The following is a 21,995-nucleotide window of genomic DNA, read 5'->3' as shown; positions in this document are numbered from 1 at the left end:
CATATGGATGATAAGGGAATAGTGTAGGTGGGCTTTAGAGGGGTTTCACAGGTTGACGCAACATCGAGGGCCGAAGGGCCTATACTGCGCTGTAATGTTCTATGTTCTATCGCAATCTGCATCCAGCCCATTTAGCACAGTGGGCTAAACAGCTGGATTGTAATGCAGAACAATGACAGAGGCGCGGGTTCAATTCCCGTACCAGCCTCCCCGAACAGGCGCCAGAATGTGGCGACTAGGGGCTTTTTACAGTAACTTCATTGAAGCCTACTCGTGACAATAAGCGATTATTATTATTGACGTCGGGACCCAGATTTGCATATTCAAGTAGGGCGTGTTTAGCACTGGTTTCCGCAAATGTAGACCAAGCATTTGGGGGGGGGGGGGGCTCCCAAGTGATCGGGGGCCCCTTGGTGGTTGGTCTCTGGGCTGGGTGCTGCACTGGCACCCGTGTCACCCAGGCACCATAGCACTGCCTGCCTGGTACCCTGCCAGTGCCAAGGTGCCTAGATGGCATCATGCCACCCCAGGGGTGTCATGTCCTTATGAGGTGGGTTGTGGGGGGCTCAATGACCAGCTGATTAGTATTTGGGCATTGGGGGTGTCCAGAGGCTGCGGTGGTGGGGGGGGAGGGGGGGAGGGGGGGGGGGCAGAGGGTTAGAGTTTGGGGCACCATGGGGCAGCAGAGTGGCGCAGTGGTTAGCACTGCTGCTTCAGGGCGCTGAGGACCCGGGTCCGATCCAGCCCAGGGTCATTGTCCATGTGGAGTTTGAACATTCTCCCCGTGTCTGCGTGCGTCTCACCCTCACAACAAAGATGTGCAGGGTAGGTGGTTTGGCCACGCTAAATAGGCCCTTAAATGGAAAATAAAAATAACTGGGTACTCTTTAAAAAAACATTATTAAAGAGCCAGCCCGATCTCTTCTTGCACTGCGAGCTGAGTGAGGAAATGAGACTAAATGCTGCCTCGACCAAGCTTTCCTCGCCGAGGCCCAGCATGAAGAAGAGGCCCATTTACTGGCGGGGTCATTCTCGGAGCTGCCAGCGCTGGGATGCACCCGGCTGAACGCGCTCGGCATGGGGCTCTGTTCCATTGCCGTTAAATCGTGCCTTCAGTGTGATTGAATTGAAGTGTGGATCTCACCCAAAAAGCCAGGGAAAAGCACCCCCCCCCCCCCTTAAACTGACCCAAAATGACACTTAGAAATAGTTTGGTTGAATCTCACCCTCGATCTCTTCTTGCATTTAGGAGAAAATTTTAGCTGTGATGTTTCACTGCTGCACCTGATAATTAAAGCAGTAACAACAATGGCTGTTAATACACGGCCAACATTAACCCTGCTCTCAAACAGCAATTCTGCCCACTTAATGGACACCATTAATCATCTGGGAATAGATTAATCTTCCACACAAAATCTGCTTAACTCAAGCTATCTTTGAGAGAGAGACAGAGATTTTGAGGGGGAAATTTACACTTTCAAATTCACTTTGAACTTCAAACTAAAATAATTAATTATGCAGGGACTTTGATCGCCTTGATCACAGTTTTGCTGCAGCGTCTGATCACAGAGTGGTATCTATTCCTGCCATGCATGTTCAGGATGCTTTGATTAATACCCACTCTGCATGACACTAATTTTTATTAATGCTGTATCTCGCCCACCCAAAGTTATAAGGTGCCCAGTGTAGGCTGGAAGTGATGAATGCAGCTGTCCTGGAAGACTGACAGCCAAGCCTTCAGCTGCCGAGGTTCCAGTGCTCTTGTTTTGACTCCCTAAATCCCTCTGATTCACCATCGGAAAATATTGCGTTGATGTTGCGCATCCTGCAACATCCCAAATCAATTTAATGCTGATGATGCGCAGTCGCTATGATAATTTAGGGGCCGGATACTCTATCAGCCGATGCCGGAATCGCGAAAAGTAATTGGGTAGAGAATCAGTTCCAACTCCGAAATCGCGGCAGGCGCCAATTTGATGCCGAATCGCTATTCTCGGTCGCCTCGACAGCTGTTCAATGCGTTCCGGAATGCACGTACACTAAACAACATTTGCATGTCATTAGCGGGCCCGACCCGGTATTCTCCGGGGCCTCTGCGATTCTCCGCCTCCGATGGACCGAATTTCCAACGGCGCGGTTCACTTGTGCTTTTAAAAATCATGAAATCAGCGTGGCGGCTGCTGAGGGAGAGAGAAGGGGTATGGAAAGTATCCAACATCGTCACAGTTTGCTGACAGTTGTGCCGCTGGCTGGGGGGGGGGGGTAGCGGGGGTGGTCAGGAGATGTACTGTGGGGCTGGGGTGAACGGGAACGGAACACCAATGCCTCAGATGGCAAGGCAGCCATGTATCTATGCATGCCGTTGGCTACCCACTGTTAACTTCGGGACACAGTTCGTATAGGTGTCCCCCCAGGGCACACCCCAGGGTGCCCTTTGGCCCCAGCCGAATCAGCCAATCAGCGGTATGGACGCGCTCCAGCACAACCAGTGCCATCTTGTTGTCTGAGATGTGTGGGGAGTGTAATGTGTGTGTGCGGCTGGGATGAGTGTTTTTGGGGAGTGTAATGTGTGTGTGCGGCTGGGATGAGTGTGTGTGGGGAGTGTAATGTGTGTGTGCGGCTGGGATGAGTGTGTGTGGGGAGTGTAATGTGTGTGTGCGGCTGGGTTGAGTGTGTGTGGGGAGTGTAATGTGTGTGGGGAGTGTAATGTGTGTGTGAGGCTGGGATGAGTGTGTATGGGGAGTGTAATGTGTGTGTGAGGCTGGGATGAGTGTGCGTGGGGAGTGTAATGTGTGTGTGCGGCTGGGATGAGTGTGTGTGGGGAGTGTAATGTGTGTGTGCGGCTGGGATGAGTGTGTGTGGGGAGTGTAATGTGTGTGTGGGGCTGGGATGAGTGTGTGTGGGGAGTGTAATGTGTGTGTGGGGCTGGGATGAGTGTGTGTGGGGAGTGTAATGTGTGTGTGCGGCTGGGATGAGTGTGTGTGGGGAGTGTAATGTGTGTGTGCGGCTGGGATGAGTGTGTGTGGGGAGTGTAATGTGTGTATGGGGCTGGGATGAGTGTGTGTGGGGAGTGTAATATGTGTGTGCAGCTGGGGTGAGTGTGTGTGGGGAGTGTAATGTGTGTGTGCAGCTGGGGTGAGTGTTTGTGGGGAGTGTAATGTGTGTGTGCAGCTGGGATGAGTGTGTGTGGGGAGTGTAATCTGTATGTGGGGCTGGGATGAGTGTGTGTGGGGAGTGTAATGTGTGTGTGCGGCTGGGATGAGTGTGTGTGGGGAGTGTAATGTGTGTGTGGGGCTGGGATGAGTGTGTGTGGGGAGTGTAATGTGTGTGTGCGGCTGGGATGAGTGTGTGTGGGGAGTGTAATGTGTGTGTGCGGCTGGTATGAGTGTGTGTGGGGAGTGTAATGTGTGTGTGCGGCTGGTATGAGTGTGTGTGGGGAGTGTAATGTGTGTGTGCGGCTGGGATGAGTGTGTGTGGGGAGTGTAATCTGTATGTGGGGCTGGGATGAGTGTGTGTGGGGAGTGTAATGTGTGTGTGCGGCTGGGATGAGTGTGTGTGGGGAGTGTAATGTGTGTGTGCGGCTGGGATGAGTGTGTGTGGGGAGTGTAATGTGTGTGTGCGGCTGGTATGAGTGTGTGTGGGGAGTGTAATGTGTGTGTGCGGCTGGGATGAGTGTGTGTGGGGAGTGTAATGTGTGTGCGGCTGGGATGAGTGTGTGTGGGGAGTGTAATGTGTGTGTGCGGCTGGGATGAGTGTGTGTGGGGAGTGTAATGTGTGTGTGCGGCTGGGATGAGTGTGTGTGGGGAGTGTGATGTGTGTGTGCGGCTGGGATGAGTGTGTGTGGGGAGTGTAATGTGTGTGTGCGGCTGGGATGTGTGTGTGTGGGGAGTGTAATGTGTGTGTGAGGCTGGGATGAGTGTGTGTGGGGAGTGTAATGTGTGTGTGGGGCTGGGATGAGTGTATGTGGGGAGTGTAATGTGTGTGTGTGGGGCTGGGATGAGTGTGTGTGGGGAGTGTAATGTGTGTGTGCGGCTGGGATGAGTGTGTGTGGGGAGTGTAATGTGTGTGTGCGGCTGGTATGAGTGTGTGTGGGGAGTGTAATGTGTGTGTGCGGCTGGGATGAGTGTGTGTGGGGAGTGTAATGTGTGTGTGCGGCTGGGATGAGTGTGTGTGGGGAGTGTAATGTGTGTGCGGCTGGGATGAGTGTGTGTGGGGAGTGTAATGTGTGTGTGCGGCTGCAGCTTGTCAGCCTGCGGAGTGTCAATCACGGTCCCGGTGCATCCGGCACCGATTTTCATTGGAATTGATTGTGTTCCACGGGACGGTAGCGGAATCGTTCCAGATGCGCCGCCAGATTTGTTGTCGTGGAAGTCCACGAATCCTGCATCGGTGTAAACAGTTAAGGCTTGATTCTCCGATTTTAGAGCTATGCCCGGAGGATCCATAGGTCGGGATTCTCACATCCTGAAGCTAACTGTTGACACTGTCGTAAACGCCGTTGCGTTTCCCAACGGCATCAACATGGCCTCAGGAGCAGCGATTCTGACCCTTGCAGGAGGCCAGCACGGCACTGGAGTGACCCACGCCACTCCAGCTGCGGATCCCGGTGTCAGATGGACGCTGCGGGTCCGCGCATGAGCAGTGGGACCGGCGCGATTGCAGTGCATGCGCGATGGCTCCCTTCTCCGTGCCAGCCCCAACATGGCGTAGTGCTACAGGGGCTGGCGTGGAACAAATGAGGCCCCGATCGCGTGCCAGGCCACAGCGGAACCCCCCCCTGCCTGGGGTCGGACACCCCTCCCCCCCACTAATAATAATAATCTTTTATTGGCACAAGTATGAAGTTACTGTGAAAAGCCCTTAGTCGCCACATTCCGGCGCCTGTTCAGGCAAACTGGCATGGGAATTGAACCTGCGCTGCTGGCCTTGTTCCGCATTACAAACCATCTGTCTAGCCCACTGAGCTAAACCAGCCAGGCCAACTAGGCCGTGCTCGGATCCATTCACGCTGAGGTCCCGCCGGCGTGAATGTTAGAACGGCACCGGCAGGGCTCGGGTTTTTTGGTACGGCCGCTCGGCCCATCCTGGGCCAAGTATCGGCGGGGAGGCTGCGTAAAGCGGCCCTCGGCCGGCGCCGATGGCACCGATCCTCCACTCTCCAGAGAATCGGTGGACCGGTGTCGGGGCGGCATTGCACGATTCACGCCCGTCCCGCCGATTCTTTGGCCCGGTGGGGGAGGGGGGGGGGGTCGGAGAATCCCGCCAGTGGTGTTTTGCGTAAAAAAATTGGCGGCGCCCAGCTCCAATCCTCCAACCGGTGAGGGACTAGAAGCCACGCCAAGTAAAACTCCCGGCCTCCACCCTATAAATGCTGGAGAATTGCCATGTTCGTGCCCGCGCACGCGCACGGTCTGTTGGAGGCGGGTGTTCAAATACGTGCCATGGGGAACCGCAACTCAGCGGGATCTCACTTCCTCGCTTGTGGCCGTACTCTACCTTGGTGACCTCCCTTTCGACTGGTATCGGTGGTGGCATTGTGGGGCAGGGTGGGGGTTCGGTCGCCCTCTGGAAGGGAGGGGGGGGTGAAGGTTATGGGTCTGTTGGCGGGCAGCGTTATTGCCAGGGTTACAGTGCTGCCTACTCATCCTGGCCGCCCTGAGTTTCTTCCGGCACTGCTGGCCAATCCAGGTGACGATGTCCACAATGCTGACCGCCTTTGCAACCTGTGCCCAGGCATGGCAAACAGCGGCGGCTGGCAGCCCCCTTCCTGGGCCAGGGTCATCCTCCTCTCCTTCATGGCGTCCAGGAGGGTCTCGAGTTCTGCGTCCGTGAACCTTGGTGCCACTCTCCTTACAGCCGTCTTGTTGGCTGGGATGGTGTGTGTGGGGGGAGAATTGTTTCTGTGTGGCTGCAGCTTGTCAGCTTTTGAGTGTCAATCACGGCCCCGGTGATTTCCATACCATTTCCCATCAGAATCTATCGTGGGCGAAATTCTCCGACCCCACGCAGGGTCGGAGAATTGGCGGGAAGCGGCATTATTTCCGCTCCCGCAGGTTTGGTAATTCTCCCGCCGGTTAAAAACCGGCGTTGTGCAAATCCCGCCGGCAGCCTGTGAAAACAGCTGGCGCCGGCGGGATTTCATTTTTAAAAAAACTTACCTTAAATCTCCGGCCCGGATGGGCCGAAGTCCCGCCGCTGGGAGGCCTTCTCCCGCCGCCGAGGTTTAAACCACCTTGATGGCGGCGGACTCAGCGGCGCGAGCGGGCCCCCGGGGTCCTGGGGGGGCGGGGGGCGAACGGACCCGGGGGGGTGCCCCCACGGAGGCCTGGCCCGCGATCGGGGCCCCCCGCTCACTCCGCGGGGCAGTGCCGTGGGGGCACTCATTCTCCTTCCGCGCCGCCACGGCCTCCTCCATGGCGGACGCGGAGGAGAACCCCGCATCGCGCATGCGCCGGCCGCCGAAAGCCTTTCGGCCAGCCCCTCTACAGACGACGCCGGGTGTTTGCGCCAGTCTACCGGTGCAAACCGCTCCGGCGCGGGGCTGGCCCCCAAAGGTGGGGAGAATTCCCCACCTTTGGGGAGGCGCGACCCCTGAGTGGTTGGCGCCACTCCCCTACGCTGGCACCCTCCGTCACGCCGGGTAGGGGAGAATCCAGCCCCGTGTTCCACACGGCCCCTTAACGGGAGCGGAATCGCTCCAGGTGCAGCGCCGGTTTTTCTGTTGTAAAAGTTCACGGATTCTGCGTTGGTGTCAACACTTAAGTCTCAGAAATGGAGAAATATTTGGCCCTTGGCTGCCCAATAATTATAGCCACCAGGTTAGTAACTTGAAAAACAATTACTGTTTATTTATAAGAAGAATGGTGAAATATGCAGTAAACATAACTGGATAACAACAAGCTAACTCCTGCCCACCTTAACTGTCCCACCCGTTACCCACACACACACACACACACACACACACAGACAAACACAGAGGGGCAGCGGGTGTTCTACTGAAGAGACACTTTAGTTCCTATCCAACTGGGCCTTCAGCTCGAGGCTCACATTCAGACCCATATCTCTCTATGTAGACATTTTATTTCACAACAAACATTGCTTTCAGATTGTGGTTTGACTTCAGGCCTCTGCAGTCTCAAAAGAACAGCGTCCAGTCTTGCTGGCAAGAGAGTCAGCCAGCACAGTGTCCTATTGAAGAGAGTTGGGCTCGACCCTCTGGGAGAGGATGTGTCTGTAACTGTTACCCTGCGCTGCAAAAATGAAACGAAAAGCCCCTTAAAGTCTCTGAACCATTTCAGTGGGATACCATCTTCACTACCTATTACCAGGTAGAGTTCAGCCTGTCATTGTGCACCGTGCGCCCGTGGAGCTGGATCAGGCAGAGTATATGTAGATGGTGAGCACCCTTTCGTATACATAGCCATATACAGAGAAAATAGAAGCAGGAGGAGGCCATTCAGCCCTTCGAGCCTGCTCCGCCATTCATTATGATTATGGCTAATTATCAAGTTCAATACCTGATCCCGCTGTCCCACCATATCCTTGAATCCTTTAGCCCCAAGAACTATGTCTAATTCCTTCTTGAAATTAGACAACATTTTGACCTCAACTACTTTCTGTGGTAGCAAATTCTATAGATTCACTGAGTGAAGAAATTTCTCCTCACCTCAGTCCTAAAAGCTTTACCCCTTATCCTCAAACTATGACCCCTAGTTCTGGACCGCGGAAATGAAACCTCGGGAATTTTCTTTCCACAGTTTCCATACTGATCATGGAGGTTGGATGACCACTGGTCGCCTCTCATTGGTCTGTTCACCTTCAGAAGCTTCCGATCTTGTGTCTCCATGTCAGAGTCAGAAACGTCGACCTCCTTCCTTTCTGCATCGAGTCCCTCTTGGGGTAACACCATTGATGCTGCTAGTGCCGAGGTTATCTGAGCTGAAACCCGCCCCTGTGGATTAGGTTTGCATATTTCTGGCCTCCTGACGTGGAGATGATCTCGGCACCTCTTCATTTGACGGTCCTGTACCCCAAACCCGTTTGTCGAAGTACAGTGCCTGCTACCCACTTGGCAACGTCGCCAGAGTTCCGAAAGTAGACTGTTTCACCTGGGACAAACTGTCTGGTCTTTTGATGTCTGCCTGGACAATGCTCTTGTTGCTCTTGACCGTGGTTTATTTTTATGGCAATATCTGGAAAAGCAAGGCTGAGGCTGGTCTGAGGTTTGCGACACACACAAACGTCTGCTGATGCTACGCTGGTCGAGGCATGTGGACTGGTCCATTAACAAAATAAGAACCTGGCGAGGCGACGGAGACCGATGTCTGCTTTATCAATCCTCTCTTGAACACGAGCACCACTCTCTCAGCTCGCCCATTCGAAGCTGGATGATATGGGGCCGCGTGGATCGGTCACACCCCGTCAGTTTCCATTAAACGACCAAACTCACTCATAAATGGCGTGCCATTGTCGGTGACTCACACATCCGGGATACCGCGTGTGCTGAACGCAGTTTCTCAATCATCGCCTTCGAAGTCGCAGACGTCATCCTGCGGACCTTTGGACATTTTGAATGCGTATCAATTACGTTCAGAAACATGGAGCCTTGGAAAGGGCTGACAAAGTCGGCGGGAAGCCGTATCCAAGGTCATTCCGGCATTTCCCCGGGGATGAAAAGGTGCAGCGGGCAGGAGCTTCAGCAGTTCCTGGCACACTGTTCGGCCAGTCGCTCTATATCTGCCTCCAGGCCCGCCCACCTGACGTAGCTGCCAGGGGGTGTTTTCAGTTTGGATTCTCCCGGGTGTCTGTTATGAAGGCCCTTCAGTATGGGGGTACTGATCCTTTCCCGGGACCATGAGGCGAGTCCCCCAGAGGAGAATGCCGTGTTCCACCCTAAACTTTGCTATTTAAGTGGCGAAACCCTCAAACTGGCTGGGTAATTTACGATGCCAGCCCCCATGCAATATTATATGGAGAACTTTGGACATTAGTATACACTGACATATATGGGCCGCTGTAACGGGCAACGTATCCATGAAGTGCAACGCGGCTGTGACTCCGTCGGCTCTGGGGGGAGTTGGTGGTCAGGTCGGCTGCGGGAGTTGACTCCACGTTAACGATCTGTAACCCTGGCCGATGGTCCGACGTGCACTTCTACACCGCCAATAGGACGGCTCCTTTCTGGATTCTGGCCGATGCTGTGAGCGGAATGTCTTTATCCTCACTGAGGAGGCCTGACAACTGTTTGTGGTCCGTCATCACTGTGAACCGACGCCCCCACACACGCACTGATGGGACTTCTTCACAGCACAGACCAACGCTCGACCTTCTTTCACGATCTGTGCGTCATTGCGCTCAGCCGCGGCCAGTGTTCTCGTGGTGAATGCAATCGGTTGTTCCCTGCAGTCACCCATCCGATGTGATAGAAGGGCACCGATGCCCTGTGGCGAGGCATCTCTTGTCAGCAGGCTGGATGATGTCAGCTGCCATTTCACGTTAGCAAATGTTTCGTCCTGTCGTGCTCTCCACGCCCACTCCTGATTCTGTTTTCAGCAGGGCGTGCAGCGGGCTAGGATAGTAGCGAGGCCTGGGATGAACTTGCCGTAGTATTTTACGAGTCCCAGAAACGATCAGCGTTCTGCTGTATTTTACGGTGCGTGGGTTGTTTGATGGTGTATAGCTTGTTCTCCCCTGGATGTAGACCCTCCAGGTCTGTACGATACCCCAGATAAACAACTTCTTTGGCATAAAAAACGTGCTTCTCTCTCTTGAGATGCAGGCCCATCTCCAAAAGGCAGTGGAGTATCACAGTAGCACAGTGGTTAACACTGTTGCTTCACCAGACCAGGGTCCCAGGGTCAATTCTTGACTTGGGTCACTACCTGTACGGAGTCTGCACGTTCTCCCTGTGTCTGCGTGAGTTTCCTCCGGATGCTCCGGTTTCCTCCCACAAGTCCCAAAAGACGTGCTGTTAGGTGAATTGGACATTCTGAATTCTCCCTCTATGTACCCGAACAGGCGCTGGAGCGTGGCGACAAGGGGATTTTCACAGTAACTTCATTGCAGTGTTAATGTAAGCCTACTTGTGACACTAATAATGATTATTATTATTACTTCATCCAGATTGCTCAAGTGCTCACATTTCATCATACCCATGAGCAAAACATCATCCAAATAGACCACCATGTGTGGCAAGTCCCGCAGAATATTTTCCGTAACTCTCTTGAAAATGGCACAAGGCAATGATACCCCGAAAGGCAGTGTTGTGTACTCATGCACTCCCCTGTGGGCATTTATCATCATGTACCGCCGAGACGCGTAGAATCCCTACAGTGCAGAAGGAGGCCATTTGGCCCATCGAGTGTGCACTGACCCTCTGAAAGAGCCCACTTCCCCGCTCTATCCATATAATCCCTAAACCTATGCCAGTGACCAGGCGGGAGGGGCATTGCTACTACAAGATGACGTTGCAGGAACAGAAAGGCCTGTGGGGTATTTTTCAGAAAAAACTAAGTCCGTGCCAATGAAGTGTTTCCACCAATGAAAAGGAAGCCTTGCTACCAGCCCTTCAGCACTTTGAAATATATGCTGACAGGACAATCAACAAAGCTTTGTTTAGACAGAACATAATCCACTTGCATTTACCAGAACAGAAGGTTGTTCCATTGGAGTTTATTGTTACAACAGTTCAGTGTTACAACTGCACATATTCCCGGGAAGAATAATTGTGGATGTTCTGTCACAGGTTTAAGGGCTGGCTAACTACCAATGTAGACAATAAGAAGAGAACTTGTATAATGGGGATGGACTGGATGGATATGTGTTTGTGATTTATGTTTTGCGTACCTCATAATGAAGCCTCCGTGCTCCGAAGTTTCAGCCTTTTTGGGAGGGAATATGCAAGGGTCCTTCATGTTTATTCCCGAATTTCCCCTTCCTTTTATTTTACCGTTACTATATTTGATCCGTGGATGATTTGGACATGTATCTTGAAGTCAAGCAGCAAAATTCAGAAGTTATACGGAGAGAATACTAGTTCCTGCTGATTTGAACAGGAGGCTTCAGGCTTATTGGCAACAACGAGAGTTGAGGTGGGACTCGGTTGATTGATTAGCTGGTGGCCAATGAATGGCCCAGAAAACTTTACCCAGCCCGATAATGGGTGGTGATTGTATCCTATCCCAGTGGAATGCTTTCCAGAGTCCCGAGGAGTTTCAGTTTGACTCCTGGCAGCGTAAAGACAATACTCTATTCTCTTCCCACCATGTTTCTCCAGGAAGGCTGTATTCCTGGAGCTGCAGGGAACGTGAATGAGTGGATCTACAGGAAAACCATAACTGGCTGCAGGAAAAGGCAAGACCTTCCCCCTCTCTCTCTCCAGGAAGGCTGAGAGTGCTATATTTCTGAAACTACAGAGACTGGAATGAAAATATAGTAAAAATCCTGAACTGGAAACAAGGGGCGGGATTCTCCCCTACCCGGCGGGATGGGGGGTCCCGGCGTAGGGGAGTGGCGCCAACCACTCCGGGGTCGGGCCTCCCCAAAGGTGTGGAATTCTCTGCACCTTTGGGGGCTAGGCCCGCGCAGGAGCGGTTGGCACCATGCCGACTGGCGCAAAAACTGGCGCCAGCGGCCTTTCAGGCCCGCCGCCCGGCGCCGAGGCTGGCCGAAAGGCTTTCGCCGGTTCACGCATGCGCCGGTAGTGACGTCAGCGGCCAGCGCGGAGGCCGTGGCGGCCCAGGACCCCGGTCGCGCCACCGATCCCGCTGCCACCAGAGGCGGTTCAAACCTCGGCGGCGGGCGAGGCCTCCCAGCGGCGGGACTTCGGCCCATCGCGGGCCAGAGAATCGCCGCAGGGGCTTCGCCGGTCGGAGTGGCGAGATTCCCGCCCCCGCCAATTCCCGGGTGGCGGAGAATCTCTGCCACGGCGGGGGCGGGATTTTGGGCGGGCCCAGGCGATTCTCCGACCCTGCTGGGGGTCAGAGAATTTCGCCCAAGGTTTGAAGGGGAGCTGGATACTGAAGCAAAGACACTGGATGGGATTCTCCGATCGCCGACACCGAATCCCTGTTCGCACCGAAATCGGGGGGGTGGCAATGCTTTTGAGATGCTCCGGCCCTTCAGAAACGGCATGTTCGGGATGCCCTGGAAAGCCAACTCTGGGGAGCCAGGAAGTCACGGCCCAAGAGGAGGCACAGGGCAGATACACCAGAGAGATACCGGAGATGAAAGGGTTAGATTACGAGGTTGCTGGAAAATTATCTTGAATTTTCTTGGATGTAGGAAGTTGAAAAATGATCTGCTTGAGGTGTTTAACATAACGGAGTTTCAACAGGGCGGAGAGAGCGAAACTATTTCTTTTGATGGGGGGTGTGGGAAACTGCAGAAGCAATGGATCTAAATTCTGGACCATCCCGAAATGTTTCTGGGAAGCATTTTCTCAGGAGGAAATCTGGAACTCTCATCCCTACATTTTATGGACCGAGACTGAGATTGCGAGAGTTTTGTGAGGTTTGAATATAAAGAGGTAGGGAGCTAAGTGGGTAATTTACTTGCAATTTGTCTGTGGGCTGTAGCTGCCACTGGTAAGGCCAGCATTTATTGCTCATCATTAATTACCTTTGAGAAGGCGCTGATGCTCCCTGACTCCAGCAGAGTGGCCAATTCACAAGAAACCACATTACCGTGGGATTAGAAACAGAACATGCTGGAAATACTCAGCAGGTCAGGCAACATCCGTGGAGAAAAACAGAATTAACTTTGCATGTCAAAGTCACACATTGATCAGACTGGGTAAGGGCAGCAGATTGGCGCGACAGATTGGCTTCACTGAAGGACATTCATGACCCAGATAGGTTTTCACTCCAACCACCACCCCTGCCGAACCCCACCCCACCAAGCCTCCCACCCCCTTCCATTCTCTGGGCTCCCCCCACACACCATGATGAACGACGCGTGTGGCTGACGATGCCCCCTCTGGGTCCCTGCAGAAGATGTTGCCGCACAGCGACCGATCCCTCCTACTGATCACATGTCCATTCTCCCGCAGGATCCTCATCCGACAGTGCTGGCCCATCCGGGTGGTCCCCTCCCCATGCCTCCCATGACAACGCCTCGGAGGAGATCCCCCGAGGATACTGTTGTCAACGTGTCACAGCTGTCATCCTTACCATCCACCAGTGCAGAGACATACATCTCGGTGGGTGGCGTTAGTGGCCAGGCTTCTGGGGCACAATCTGGTGAGCACCACACAGTAGCTGATACACATCAGGTGGAGGCAGGAATGCCCAGTCGAGACTGCAGTTGGAGATCTGCTGGTACCCAGGACCCAGCTGGGTCCCAGCCTGACCCTGAGCTTCAGGACCAGGTTTACCCGGAGCTGATGCAGACGCTAAGGTGCGGCCATTAGATTCAAAGAGGGATGTCAGCAACACTCATAGAACATAGAACATACAGTGCAGAAGGAGACCATTCGACCCATTGAGTCTGCACCGACCCACTTAAGCCCTCACTTCCACCCTATCCCCATAACCCAATAACCCCTCCTAACCTTTTTGGTTACTAAGGGCAATTTATCATGGCCAATCCACCTAACCTGCACATCTTTGGACTGTGTGAGGAAACCGGAGCACCCGGAGGAAACCCACGCAGACACGGGGAGGACGTGCAGACTCCACACAGACAGTGACCCAGCCGGGAATCGACCCTGGGACCCTGGCGCTGTGAAGCCACAGTGCTAGCCACTGTGCTACCGTGCTCCAGCAGGTCCAGAGCCGATTGGAGGAGTGCCAGAGACTGCGGGCACAGGAGATGGTGCCGGCAATGCATGGCACCGAGGCCAACACTGGGTTGGCCACCGCAATGGAGAGCCTGGTATCCAGGGCGTGGCTCAGTCGGTGATGGCCAATGCCGAGCGCCTTGACAGCGTGTCACAGTTGCCGGGGGACGTAGCCCAGCACCAGGCAGACCTTGATGCAGCATTGCGGTGTGTGTGTCTGTAAAGGCAGGCATTGCTTGGGGGCTCCAGAGCATGTCCCAGCCATGGGGCAGCGACACTGTACTGCAGGCTTTGGGGAGTAGCCAGGCCTGGCAGAGCCAGATGACACGGGGATAACCAGGCTCGATCTAGCTGCCCCTCCATCCTAGGGTGAACTCCAGGGCCCAATGGACACCAAACAGGAGGAGGGGGCACTGGGTGCCAACCCGGAGTCACTCTATGGAGGGCATCGGCAGTCACCCACTCCCCCAAGACCTACCTCACTGACAATGGTGCGTCTCGGAGTCAGCACCCGGAATAGGGTGGCACTGCTGGCAAGTGCGGCGGGGCCCTCTGTCCCAGAGCTCCCAGAGTACGCCCACCAGGGTCATCGAAGGCCGCGGGATGCGGTAGGTAGCAGGTTGCCTCCACCTCTGATGTGCAGCCTCGGTCACTCCTGGACACAGCGGTAGGGCACGGAAGGTCGAGGATCATGGAGAGGGCACTGTGGGGGGGGGGGACTGGGGCACTTGGGTGCATTGTGAGAGAGGGGAAAGGGGTGGGAGAAGGGTCTGGGAGGGGTGGGGAGAATGGGGCGGCACCATCAGGGGATTGGGGCAGTTGGGGACACTTGTACAAATTATTAAAAATCGTTGACCTTGAGCAATATGACGCCTCTGGCACTTTCGGCTGGACAGGGGCCGAGCATCAATCCCCTGCCCCATCTCCCCGGACAAGGAGGTCCTGGATGCCTCTTGCCCCACCCCACAGCACCCAATTCCGTATTATCAGTAGCCTTCAGCCACGCGACCAGGGGCCTCTGCAGTCAGTGGGAGTTATGGGTGGTCAGTGGGGTGGAATTGGGATGGGGGTTGCCCCCAGAATGGGATCACGCGGTCCAGTCATTGGTCTGGCTTCAGATGCCTAGCCCAGGCCATGGGCGGCCATTCTACCCCCCACTGCTCCACAACCATCATCACCCCCCCCCCTCCCCCCACCGATGGCAGCCCACCCCAAATGGAGGATCCCCTCCACCCCACCGAGCACCGGGGCAGCAACGCCCAGTGCCTCCGGGCTCTTTGCCTGGGAGTGAAGATGGCTTCTCATCTCCTTGGGGCCCCGCAGCAGATCTCCTGTCAGGTTCACGTCTTTAAAAAGGTCTACTAATCGGTGCCCACATGACCACCTTCTGGGGGGACGAACAGATCACGGGAAGCCATTAGATAGGGCTTTGCATGTGTTAATTGTATGGAGATTGACCTTAAACAGTGATTAATGGTTTCTCAACACGCCATGGTAGGATCCTGATTTCACCAACAGGAGCAGGCTCACTTCGAGATCGGGGCGCATTTTCAAAATGGCGGCCTGATCTCTGAGGAGCCGGTCTGGTCGGCGAGTTCAACTCCCCAGCGATGAAAATAATTGTAAATTTGGGCTAAAGCGGGCCCCCGCACCCCAAAAAGTGACTAAGTGTGGTTAGATAGTGCTGGGGAACTGACCAACAGATCCAGCGGAAACTCCCAGGGCAGCACGGTAGCTGCCCATTATGGTGGTTAGCATAAATGCTTCACAGCTCCAGGGTCCCAGGTTCGGTTCCCGGCTGGGTCACTGTCTGTGCGGAGTCTGCACGTCCTCCCCGTGTGTGCGTGGGTTTCCTCCAGGTGCTCCGGTTTCCTCCCACAGTCCAAAGATGTGCGGGTTAGGTGGATTGGCCATGCTAAATTGCCCGTAGTGTCCTAAAAAAGGTAAGGTTGGGGGGGGGGGGGGTTGTTGGGTTACGGGTATAGGGTGGATATGTGGGTTTGAGTGGGGTGATCATTGCTCGGCACAACATCGAGGGCCGAAGGGCCTGTTCTGTGCTGTACTGTTCTATGTTCTAAACTCGCCATGGAGGACACTTAGAAACGTTCCTGTTTGATTGCGCCCTCTGTTATGAATGTCAAGTGTAGACTGTGCTCCTAGCGATGACTCCAGTACATCAGCCTCTCCAGAATGTGACATCTAATGGCACAGAATAAACTCCAGCTCTCAATATCTTTAACTGCACGCTGCAATTCGTCAGTGTGTGTTAAGTGTTCCCAGGATGGGTTTAATGGGTGTATGTCAGGAGTGGGACTGAAACACAAGCAAGTGTTAGGACGTTATGAGCATTCAGAAATTTCAGACAGGAAAGACAAACCCATCCATTAAGGCTGCTCACGACCCAGAAACCTGCGGCTTACTCACAGATCCTGGATCAGAAGCCTGCTCAATCTCAGCCAGCCATCTCGTTCAGGGACTTCAGTACGTTGGGGCAGACTGGGGGAGTATAGTCACATGAGAGGTGGTGGGTTCAAGGGGGAAGGGGAAGCTTCAGCGTTGATGCATACCACAGTAGAATAGCCTACAACCATCACTGTCACATCGCCATATGTGAATATTTGTTATTTGGACATTAAAGTGGCTGAGAACCACTGGCAGTAGGAAATTTGAAGAAGAGAATGAGAGGAAATTGGGGAGAAAATAAATTGATTTTATATTACAAATGAATAATATTGCGAAACTATTAAAATGTGTACCACAAATTATCAAACGGGAAATTGTTAAAGCATGTGAATGTTTACAACTGAACTCAGCGGGATTATTTTATTCCAGCAGTGGTGTCTTTTGTTACAGTCACCGGCTCAATTACTACTTAAATGTGTTAAAAATACTCAAATCTCCACTTCAAATAGTTTCACAGAATCAGCGAAGCAAAGTGAGTAAAGTGTAAGGGTGTCTCCCATAGCAACTCATGCTAACATGGATAGCTGTTTTATTCAGTGTTTTCCAAATGAAAAGTCTCAATTTGCAAATTAATCTCCCTCCTTGATGAGGCCTTGCTTTGTGAATTCCCCCCCCCCCCCCCCCCAACCTCCAAGAGGCATGCTGATATTTACAGTGATGTGGAGATGCCGGCGTTGGACTGGGGTGAGCACAGTAAGAAGTCTTACAACACCAGGTTAAAGTCCAACAGGTTTGTTTCAAACACCAGCTTTCGGAGCGCAGCTCCTTCCTCAGGTGAATGGCGAGGTATGTTCCAGAAACATTTATACAAAGTCAGAGATGCTGGACAATGCTTGGAATGCAGGCATTTTCAGGTAATCCCACCATCTGGCCTGGACTTGCAAAATCCTACCAACTGTTCGGGCTTGAGACAATTCACATCTCTTTAACCTGTGATTATCCCTCTCCCGGGATCTGTAATGATTTGATTACCTGCAAATGCTCGCATTCCAAGCATTATCCAGCATCTCTGACTTTGTCTATATAAATGTTTCTGGAACATACCTCTCCATTCACCTGAGGAAGGAGCTGCGCTCCGAAAGCTCGTGTTTGAATCAAACCTGTTTGACTTTAACCTGGTGTTGTAAGACTTCTTACGATATTTACAGTGTGGCTCCACGAGCGGTAATGTTTCATGTGCCAGGTGAGAGGGGTAAATTCTCAGTTTGAGAGACTCAGTGTCGACGGCGAGACTGAATCGCGAGTGTTCTACGTGGACAAATGCGATGCTGGCGCTGGAGTGATTCGGGCCCGGTTAATGGGCTAGTATCGGTGCCACGTAGAACTTTTACAATTCCAAATGAATGCTGACACTTATCCCAGCCAAGGTGGTGGCACTGGTTGTGCTGGACCGCGCCCATCTCGTTGATAGGTCAGCAGCGGCCAAAGGGAACCGAGGGAGGTGGCCTGGGGGGGGGGGGGGGGGGGGCATCTGTGGCGCTAAGATCCTCGTGGACAGTCAGCGGTGTGTGCATCCGGATGGCTGCCTTGTAGGCCCCAGCAATGGTGGTCCTTGGCCGTCCACCCCGACCCCACATCCCACCTCCTGGCCACCCCACTAGCCCAGCCCTGGCAGAAGCCCCCCCCCCCCCTCTCCTGGCCAGCAGAACAACTGTCAGCAGACCAAAGCAACGTTGGACTCTTCCCGTCCTCAGCATCCACTAGGCCTGTCTCCCGTTTTGAAATACCACAAGTGAACCTCACCGTTGGCAATTCCTCCTGGTGGAGGTGGAGCATGGTGGAAGGCTGGATAATGCCGGGGGCCCGTTAATGATATGATATTATTGATGGCCTTTACTGTACCATTTGAATGGTCACGCTGGCAGACAGCGGGAACGCATTCACGCCACCCACGAAGGACCGGAGCATGGCATTGCGTTTGGCACCGGACGCCAACCTCGATTTCAGCTGACGCTGAATTCTCCACCCGATTGTATTTCACAAATCCCACCCTATGTTCTCCCGTTGGAGAATTCCAAGCGATTTACGATCCCCCCTGGGAACACAAATCAGGATGCAATTCTGTATCCCTTGCAAATTTATGCAAGGTGGGGAATAAGAGGGTTCCCAACGAAAGCCCGCTATCAGGCTGCCATTTTAAGCAAGCGCCCCCCCCCCCCACCCCCCCCCCCCCCCACACCCACCCATACACACACCGTAAATCAGCCATGAACTTCACCCCCCTCCGCACCGCACAGCAGCTGCCCATCAACCCCCATGGATTGACTGGGTGCCCCCACTTCCCCCAAATACGGGGGTGACCCCAACCAGCCCCCCCAGCTGGTGTTTAATAGAGAGACCCCGTCCAGGGATCTCTGAAATAGAGAGGTCCCTTAACTAAAGGAGCCCCCCCACAGAGACCACTAACTAAAGGGACCCCCCCACGTGGACCCACCCTGACTATAGCAAACCCCTTCCCCCACAGACCCCCCTTTCAGAAAAGAGACCCCTGCCTGGAAGCTCGAGAACTGTATCTAGACAGGGGCAATGAAAAGAAATTACAGCTGTAACACTGACCTGGAAGGCTCCCGTTTTGAAATGGACCCTGTCCATTCTTCTAAGGAGAACAGCAGTGACCCGTGTTACAACCCCTCAGATCCATTGGGCAGGATTCTCTAATCCTGAGGCTAAGTGTTGACGCCGTCGGAAACGCCGTCGCGTTTTTTGACGGTGTCAACACGGCCTCAGGATCAGCAATTCTGGCCCCTACAGAGTGCCAGCACGGCACTGGAGCGGTTCACACCTCTCCAGCTGCTGATCCTGGCGTGAACTGGCCGCCGTGGGATCTACGCATGAGCAGTGGCTTCCTTCTCCCCACCGGCACTGACGCAACATGGCGTAAGGCTACAGGGGCCGGCACAGAAGGAAGGAGGCCCCCAGCCTGAGAGGGCGGCCCGCTGATCGGGAGGACCCCCCCCAGTGCCGATTGCCCCCCCCCCCCTCCCCCCACAGGCCGCCCCTGGACCCTTCAACGCTGAGGTCCCGCTGACTGAGAGCAGATTAGAAAGGCGCCGGCGGGACTCGGGGGCTTTGCTGCAGCCGCTCGGCTCATCCCAGGCCGAGAATCGGTGGGAGGGGGGGGGGGGGGGGGGCGCATAAATCGGCCCCGACCGGCGCCGCGCCTACCATGCCGGCGCCAATGGTGCCGATTCTCAGCTCTGCAGGGAATCGCTTCCTGGCGTCAGGGCGGCGTGGCCCGATTCGCGCCAGTCGCGGGGATTCTCCAGCCCAGCCCCGGGTTGAGAGAACACCGCCCATTAGCTGTAAAACATTCAGAACTTTTCTAGCAGCGGGCTGTGATTGACAGCTTCCACAAACCAGCTGCAGCCTTGATTGATTCATCTCCCTTCATGGACAAGTGACTCTAGGTGCTGAAACCCCAATGAATACTAACCCTAACCACATTAAAGAACGATAAGTGCATTGCAATCACATGGTTGAGTGATTGGAATGCACTTAGAGAGTGGAATGCACTTACCTCTCTTTCAACAGCAGGACAATCCTTTGTGTGATTAGCTAACAGTACAGACTGTGTTCTATTGGGAAGATCATCCTGTTTTGCCTCATTTAAAAACAGTGCATGAACTAGCTGAACCATTGAAGGAATAGCAGTTTATACATATCACATATTTTAAATTGTGCTAACAATTGGTCTTTTCTCTTTGCTCTGACACAGGTTATGGTCACGCAGCTCCAGGCACCAACGCTGGCAAAGCCTTCTGTATGTTTTATGCAGTTTTGGGGATCCCGCTGACGCTGGTGATGTTTCAGAGTCTGGGAGAACGCATGAACACGTTTGTTAGATACCTGCTGAAAAAAATAAAGAAATGCCTGGGAATGAAGAAGACCGAGGTCTCCATGGAGAACATGGTAACTGTTGGCTTCTTTTCATGCCTGGGTACCCTGTGCATTGGAGCCGCAGCATTTGCACACTTCGAAAATTGGACCTTCTTCCATGCCTATTATTACTGCTTTATAACTCTTACCACCATTGGGTTTGGGGATTTTGTGGCTTTACAGAACAATGAAGCATTGCAGAAGAGGCCCCCTTATGTGGCATTCAGCTTCATGTACATTCTGGTTGGGCTCACTGTGATTGGAGCCTTCTTGAACCTGGTGGTGTTGCGGTTCCTCACCATGAACTCAGAAGATGAGAAGAGAGATGCAGAGGAGCGTGCTGGGAATAGGGACCACGTGGCTATGAGCACTGGAGAGGACACTCGGAGCAGGAGCACTGTCTTACTGCCCTTAGAGGAGGAGCAGAGTAGGAGCAATCTGATCCCACTGATGGAGGGGGAGGTGGAGATAAGGCGTGAGAGTCTGCCGGAACCTGCCTCGGATGTTGGATCTCTTTGTTCCTGTATGTGCTACCGATCCGATGACTGTGAAAGTCCCACTGGATTCCACCCTGGCTCCTTCAGCGCTCATACCAACCCAGTTTACTTCAACTCCATCTCCTTCAAGGTGGATGAGATGTCACTGAGTGCACGAGAGAACTTTGTCTTCTCCTCCCCTGGCAGCACCACCTCCCTTGGATGCCCCGCCTTCAACCAGCGCCTCCGAACCCGACGGAGGTCAGTGTGAACCCACTGCATGTGCACTATCTGGAGTTTGCTCGGTGGAAACGCTCATTGCATTGGCAGCAACAGCATGGCATCCAGTGCCAACAAACACAAAGCATGGCTATTGCACACCAAACCTCAGTAACAGCTCGTCTGTGCTACTGGGTGAATGGAGATGCCCTGAGAGAATGGTCGGAACGTGTGGGGCCTTCCAAAGGGTGTCTGAATGACACACGACTCCGGAATTACCTGAGAGTCACAGATATCAACCCTGCACCTTGTGATTCAAGAACAGGTTATTACAAACTTTAATGCGACCAGGATTTGATTGCCAGCTCAGACAATGTGGGATAATCCATTTGGGTTTCCCTCAGTCTCCAAACCTGTCAGTTTGGCATGCGTGCGATCAGAGCTGATCAGATAGTCTGGCCAACATGCCGGCCTGAGTCCTCCAGAGTCCGGCACACACTTTGAACTTGCCACTGGGCTGCATGTTGTAACATCCAAATGATTAAGTTTCTCAAACCTTTGGCAGAGGGATGCCACAGAGTACAGGCCCTCGCTGGCAATCTGCTCTCTGCACTCGACTGTCTGCTGTCTGCACTCTCAACTTAATGCTGAAACAGTAACAACAACAAAAACAACAAAAGTTAAAACAAAGTTTACTTTACGTGAGGCTGGACTTCCTGCAGAGCCGGAGAGGTGATAGATTCAGCCATTTGGAGTGATGATTTCATTAGAAGACTCGAGGGATTTGCCAGGTTGCACAGTCCCTTTGTTGCTCCAGAAACAACCCCTGGGGGGTGGGATGATGTTCTGCTATTGTACGGAGGGACACAGGTGAGGGTGGGGGAGGGGTGGGGAGGGGGGGGGCTCAATGCGGTGAGCCGCCAGGTAGCCTTGGACACCAGTTCCACTTTTAGAGCGGATCTCATTAGCATACATCAGACCAGCTGCCTCTTCAATGCCTTGCTGCAGATCACCAACCCCCACGTTGTCAGGTGACATGGATCCTGATCTGGATGGTGGACAAGTGAGTCCAGAGGGAGGGACAGAGTGAGAGGGATTCAGAGAGTGGAGCTACATTACAGAGTCAGGAACCCATGTTATTCTCCCAGAGCCCAAAGGAATACTCTCGGGTCCTCTTCCTCTTA

General features: G+C 53.6%; 1 protein-coding gene across 1 annotated transcript in view; it reads left to right on the top strand.

Annotated features, from left to right (window-relative positions):
- LOC119969750 (potassium channel subfamily K member 9-like) overlaps positions 1 to 21,601 on the top strand; it is a 30,269-nt gene extending 8,668 nt beyond the window's left edge. The window contains exon 2 of the mRNA XM_038803794.1: positions 19,956 to 21,601. Coding sequence (XP_038659722.1) covers positions 19,956 to 20,863 — 908 coding nt within the window. The 3' untranslated portion in view covers positions 20,864 to 21,601. The remainder of the gene's footprint in view (positions 1 to 19,955) is intronic.
- Positions 21,602 to 21,995: the final 394 nt, after the last annotated feature.

The sequence above is a fragment of the Scyliorhinus canicula genome, chromosome 7 (assembly GCF_902713615.1).
Source record: "Scyliorhinus canicula chromosome 7, sScyCan1.1, whole genome shotgun sequence".
Taxonomy (NCBI): Eukaryota; Metazoa; Chordata; class Chondrichthyes; order Carcharhiniformes; family Scyliorhinidae; genus Scyliorhinus; species Scyliorhinus canicula.
This window is presented reverse-complemented; position numbering and strand designations above follow the sequence as displayed.